Raw genomic sequence first — 6,200 nt, 5'->3', positions numbered from 1 at the left:
TTGGTCTCGGGAATGCATGCGAGAAAGTGCGCTTCAACTCGAGCTGGGAAATGTTGGTTCTTTTCTCTCGAAAAGGAAGCCATCATGCCTTAGATTAAGGTTCAGCCTTCCTACCCCGCACCATTTACCTTCTCTCTCCCTCTCGCTCAGTTCTGCGGTTGCAATCTCGACTTTCCGATGAGTTATCAAGTCATTTGAGAACCTGGGGCTTTCAGATACCTTTCAGTCTCCGGATTCTTCCCTCCCTCCTTTCAACATCGTCCATCCTCAAGACACCTGGGGCCAGGCCGCAACTATGGCTCCCAACCCTCGGGAAATCAGACTTATCAAACTGCCAGACGGCCGCCTGATCTATGTCGACAAAGATGATGCCAACCTGGCGCCTTCCGATGACGTCGGCCCCCTGAGGGTTGGCACTGACAAGGTGTTTCCCACCAAGTTTGTCCCGGCAAGCAACAAGTCCCCGGACGAGCTCTTCACTCGTCGGAAACGCCACATGGAGATTTTCCGGTGAGTCTCATAGCTCAGAACCCACAGTTTCAGGCTCCCCTGACACCATGATCTACGCAGATACACCCTTCCTGACGACCACGGTACCGGTCTCATCCTTGCCAGCGGCTCATGCCTGGGGAACGGTAAAGGCGACGCCAGAGCGGGCTGGGCGTTTTGCGACGGCTGCGCCGACGATGCGGCGCGGATCCTGCACGCCACCGCCAACCGCCTCGAAAACAAGGGTCCCTTCGGCCACGATAGTCCGCAGACCAACAACCGCGCCGAGCTCCGTGCCGTGATCGGCGCCCTGCGCAGCCGGTTCTGGCCGGGCGAGGGCTTTCACACGACGGTCATCGCCACTGACTCGGATTACGTGGTGGAGCATGCGACGACGTCGATTAAGAAGTGGGTCAGGAATGGGTGGAAGACTGCGAACAAGGAAGCAGTCAAGAATAAGGATTTGTGGGAAGCCTTACTGGGAGAGGTGGAGAGATGCAACGACAAGGGAATGGCCGTCAAGCTCTGGAAGATTCCGAGTGAGTGGAATACGGTGGCTCATGAGGCTGCGTATGAGGCTGCGAATGAGCCTGCGAATGAGCCTGCGACTGAGCCTGCGAATGAGCCTGCGACTGAGCCTGCGAATGAGCCTGCGACTGAGCCTGCGAATGAGCCTGCGACTGAGCCTGCGAATGAGCCTGCGACTGAGCCTACGAATAAGGTTGCTGCTACTGATGGTGATGTTCCAGACGAGTTAACGTCGTTTACTGGACTCACTATTTAAGGAGGGCATAGGAGGACAACAGAATAATATGTCGATCATGAATGGTAATGAGTACTGAGAGGGCTTCGTCCTACCATAATTATGCCTATGTAAGTCGACGGATGAACTTTTGGGCAAGTTGTGGGAGACATCTGGGGGGAACTTCGCATCTCCAAACAGAGAATGTAAAGCTCTATGCCTGATTGAAGCTCGCCCCTTGCGCAACGGACTGAACAAAGTGTGGAGGTTCAATGGCCCGGGTCCATTTGTTTACTTGGGTGATTACCTTTCAGGGGGACGGGAAGCTCAGCGAAGCAATGGTCACTGCTTCTGCGTTTCACTGAGTCATGACGACCCAAGACCTCATACCTAAACTTGAACAAATCCCGACTACTCGATCAATGGAAACGACCCTTTGAAGCCCATAATTGCTCTGAGTCCAGGCCCGAAGAAGTGAAAGTCGCAGACACAACCCTCGCCATGGCATGGTCCCGACTTTCGTCAACTGTATTTCGCACCGTTGTCATCGCCACAATCCCTATCATGTGGTCAAGGGCGCCACGACATGGATATAAATATGGACTGACAACGGTTGGAGAGCTGACTCGGGCGAGCCGGTTTAGAACAGGGATTTATGAGAAGAACTGCTTCGCGAGGTGAGCACTTGCTACAACGTGGGTACAGAAGTTCAGTTCTGACGGATCCCAAGGGAGTGGAATGCGGTGGCTGATGAGGCTGCCAAAGAGGCTTGCCACATGTATTAACAGAGTCTCAAACGAGCTAAATAAGAATCATGAGGATTGCTATCAGCGAGGCGGTGGAGAGAAGCGGGAATCGGAAGACAGTGTTTATGAGGGACGAGTCATACTGACTTAGTCTTGTCTACTATTTCACAGTCATAGTTGCGTTGACAGAGTCGGAGAGAAATTGAGAAAACAGACTTCTGGTCTCGAGGTCTCAAGCTCCTTTTGGCTGTGTCAGTCATATTGACAATGACGGAGAAAGTTATCGGGCTGGGATAAACAGAAAACCAACACGAAATGCAAGGAAAATGGGCGACGGAAAGGACACATCCTTATATTACGTCACCCCCACTTGGACCTCGAACAAACGAGCTGACGCTCTGATACAATAATTATTCTGTGACACGGAAGAGTAAATGGTCACTGGAGAGTGAGAAATGTGCATAGGGCGTGGCATTGGGTAGCTAGCTAGCTCAGAGAAAACCCTCAGAGAAGCCCAAGCCATCAATATATTTCCAGGACTGAGTGAGTGCTCGGGCCCCCTTATCACGCAAAACGGTCGTGGATGTCGAGAACAAGGTGTTGAGGTCTCAAACATAGGATATTGAGACCTGACCTCTCAATCCCTGCCGCATATTCCCGGAGCTTGCTTGAGTGGGTGACCGAGTGCGTGACTGAGTATCTGAGGTGGAATATCCTTTCCATCGAGGCCGACGCTCCGTGGCGAGGTTCTGTCTTCATAGGCATGGTGGTAATCTGTTGCCTTCAATTTCTTACGATGCGAAGAGCCGTGGCACAGAACCTCACAACAATGGCACAAACACCGCAAGTTCCACATATAAAACGAGGTTAAAATTACTAATATATCCCATCTCCGGCCAGCAATCTCAAACTGGACTGAGAAAGAGACCTTTGGCTAAATAGGTTTAACAGCAGAAAAAATCCTGGCAACGCAGACAGACCCCGATATACCAAACGAACTCCTTTGCCTAACACTCCAGAAAACAAAAAGTCCCAATAAATAAAAAAAAAGGAGACTATTTCATCGCAGCGCCCTTGCCCATTCTATCTTATTTCCAACATCAAAACGACAAAACGACAAATAGATAAATAAATAAAAGGTATCCAAAAAGATTGGCGAGAGATGGAACGTCGTGACATGAGAGAGACATCCATACCTACACTAACAACCCAGCCCGGGCCTCCCCTCCTCCTCTTCATCATCCATCGAGACACGGGACTGGCTCGGCTTTGTTCGGTTTGACACAAGAATTGAACCCCTAGTACATAAACACATCCCGGCGACAACAACCTGCTCGCTGAGACAGAAGACAAAAAAAGAACAAATGGCCCAAAGTGGTTTGCCCTCGGGCCGTTTACCACGAGAAGGTCATCAAAGCCGGGTTGAGCGCCAGCGGGAGCAGGAGATGCGACCCCGCGACGGTGGCCATGGGGAGGATGGCGACAAAGTCGGTGATGTGCCAGCTGTAGGGGATGAAGGGGGCCGTGGCGAGGATGATCATGCCGATGATGAAGATGGTGGCGAAGAGCATAGAGAATTTGAACTGGTTTTTAAGTTAGCATCGAAAACACCGCAAATACGTCTCGAATCTGGCAGTGACTCACCTTCTTCAACACCTTGGGCACCTCGATGAAGAAGTTCGAAAACTCCGCCTCCTTCGCGGTAGCACCCCAGGTCATGTCGATCTCAAACATGTGCGCCAGCAACGCCTGCGAGACGTGCAGCGACAGACCACCCAGGAAAATGGCCAGCATGAAGGTCCACTTGAAGTTCTCGTACAGGGCATACAGGATGCTCTTCTCACCGACACGGTAGCGCATGACAGCAAGGGCAATGTTGCCGAGACCGTTAAACACCAAGATGATGGAGAACCACACCTGCCACGAGTCGATGTAGTACTTGTCGAGGTAGCCGTTGAACCAGCCGATGAGGAAGTAGTTGACGCTAGTCATGATCCAGGCGGCACCAATGGCGTAGTAAGTACCAATGTACGAGACGACGGTGACCTTCGAGGTGAAGCGGATATTCGAGAAGAGGAAGCGGCGGAACAGTGGTGTGAACGGGCCCCTCCAAAGCCAGGTGCGGATGGGGTGGAACAGCAGCTCGTTGCAACCATAGGCGTACTTCTCCCAGCGGGCCAGCTCGTCGTACACAGTAAGCGACACACCCTCCTTGAAGCCATCACCAGCCCAAGCAGCAAGACGGATAATGTAGCCGGCGCATTGCAGACGCAGGGACATGTCGAAATCCTCGGACACGTGGCTCTCCGACCAGAACTTCTCGTAGCCGTCCTCGTCCATGTACGAGACTTGCTGGATAGCCGACCACCGGAGGATAGCGTTGTGACCGACAAAAGGGGCGACGTCGCCGTTAGAGACGGTGTAACGAATGGCGCTGTAGATGAGGTTGGTGAAGAAGGTGATGCCGTTCTCAAAGTAGGTGTGGACAACCTGCATGACGCCCGAAGAAAACTGCATGATACCGACGTCGGGGGATTGTTCCATCTCAGAGACGGCATCGAGCAGGCAGTCGGCAGGCACACGAGTGTCAGAGTCGATGAGCAGGATGTAGTCGCCAATGCGGATGTTGCCGTCGGCCCAGGCGCGGCCGTCCTCCTCAAGGACCTCCTTGAGAGCCTTCTCGTAAGCCAGGGCTTCGTCGTGCTGAGACCAATCCGGGGTACGCTCGATGGCAGCCAGCTTGTCCTCGACCTTGCACGAGATCATCAGGGCGAAGTTCATGTTGGAAGCCTTCTTGAACTTGCCGCGGCGAACGAAGCCGTTCTCGCCGTGCTTGGGACGAGCGACCCAACCAATGCTGTGGTCGGCGTAGAACTCGATACGGGCGCGGCGCTCCTCCTCGCTGATCAGCTGCAGACCGTCGTCGTTAATAAACATGTTGGCCGAACCGCCCTGAAGCTCGTAGGTCGACATGGCCTGCTTGATGGACTTGACAGTGGGGGCAATGACAGCATTAAGGCCCTCCTTGTAAACGGGGCACTGAACAGTGACGTGAGGCAGGACCGCGGAGCGCAGACGCGGCGGGGGACGGGCGGAGTAGAACTTGGAGTTGATGGTGAGCTGGCGGATGGGACCGAAGATCTGGGCCAAGCAACCAACGATAACCTGGCAGAAGAAGAGGGTGAAGAAGACCTGGATGGGGAACAGAGCGACGAGGCCCAGACGGACCCAGTTCCCGTCGACCGAAATCTCGATGGCCAGCTGACGGAAGGCCGCGCCGAGCCCAACAGTGACGAGCAGCAGGGTGAGGGCAACAAGCCAGGCGTTTTGAAGGTGGACTGGCCGCTTCTCGGGTTTGATCTCGCCGCTCTCCTCGTCCAACTCAGGATCCGCCTTCTCTTTCTCCTTCGCCTTCTCATCCTCGTCCTCCTCCATACCCGTCTTCCAAACCAGCTGCATCAGCTCAGCCTCGATTGCCTTGGCACGGTCCACCAGATGCATAGCATCATCATCCCAGACAACGAGCAGTCCCTCTGATGCCACGAACGCCGCGAACTGGTGCTTTCGCGCTCGTGGCAGGTCTTCGAGAGTCGGCAGGATCTGAACACGAAGGCCGTTCATGAGAGGCACATCAACCGCATCAGGCGACCACGAAAGGAAGTTCTTGATGACTCGGGAGTTGACCGTCATTGCGCACTAATGACAAGTTAGTCTGATACGTGTGCGTCGAACCGAGACCCAACAATACGTACGTGAACGTTCAGAGCAGCACAGGCCAGCGCAAACTGCGAGTTGGCCAGCGGCGGCGGGCAGGCCATGTAGTGGCCCCTCGCTTTCCTCAACAGCACACCTTCAATTTCACCACTGCCGTCTGACACCCAGAGGTGAGAGCATTGCTGCTGATAGAGGTAGTTGACCATAACCTCATGCTTGATCTCGTCGAGGACGGAGCTCGCTGTTGACTTCACTGACTTGCTCGAAATGGATTGGGGCCTAGAGCTGAAGCGAGGGGTAGGTGGTTGGAGCTCGGAAGGGGGCCGCAACGACGGCGGGTTGTCGACAGACGGTTGAGTCGCATGTCTCGAGTTAGTCTTCCGTGGTGGTGATGAGGGCGTCGTCTGAGCGTTCCCCGGGCCCGGAGGCTTCTCGGCCTTGAAATAACTTCCAATGCCCATCGTGGCGGCGACCCTATGTCGGGTCCTGTGTCTCCCTACTTCTTCTGA

The 6,200-nt window shown here is 54.1% G+C and overlaps 2 protein-coding genes across 2 annotated transcripts; one reads left to right on the top strand and one right to left on the bottom strand.

The window, feature by feature from the left end:
* Positions 1 to 295: 295 nt before the first annotated feature.
* Positions 296 to 1,273, top strand: VTJ04DRAFT_2204 (uncharacterized protein; the record flags this gene model as incomplete). The annotated part of the gene is made up of 2 exons (XM_069359968.1): positions 296 to 510; positions 571 to 1,273. The coding sequence occupies 2 exons, from the start codon at positions 296 to 298 to the stop codon at positions 1,271 to 1,273; spliced, it is 918 nt and encodes a 305-aa protein (XP_069220725.1).
* Positions 1,274 to 3,371: 2,098 nt separating this feature from the next.
* VTJ04DRAFT_2203 (uncharacterized protein) lies at positions 3,372 to 6,152 on the bottom strand (the record flags this gene model as incomplete). Its single annotated transcript, XM_069359967.1, has 3 exons — positions 3,372 to 3,560; positions 3,622 to 5,673; positions 5,730 to 6,152. 3 exons carry the CDS (start codon positions 6,150 to 6,152, stop codon positions 3,372 to 3,374), a joined length of 2,664 nt encoding a protein of 887 aa, XP_069220724.1.
* Between the last annotated feature and the right edge of the window lie 48 nt (positions 6,153 to 6,200).

This window comes from Mycothermus thermophilus (assembly GCF_041956435.1).
Source record: "Mycothermus thermophilus strain CBS 625.91 unplaced genomic scaffold VTJ04scaffold_2, whole genome shotgun sequence".
NCBI classification, from domain to species: Eukaryota; Fungi; Ascomycota; class Sordariomycetes; order Sordariales; family Chaetomiaceae; genus Mycothermus; species Mycothermus thermophilus.
This window is presented reverse-complemented; position numbering and strand designations above follow the sequence as displayed.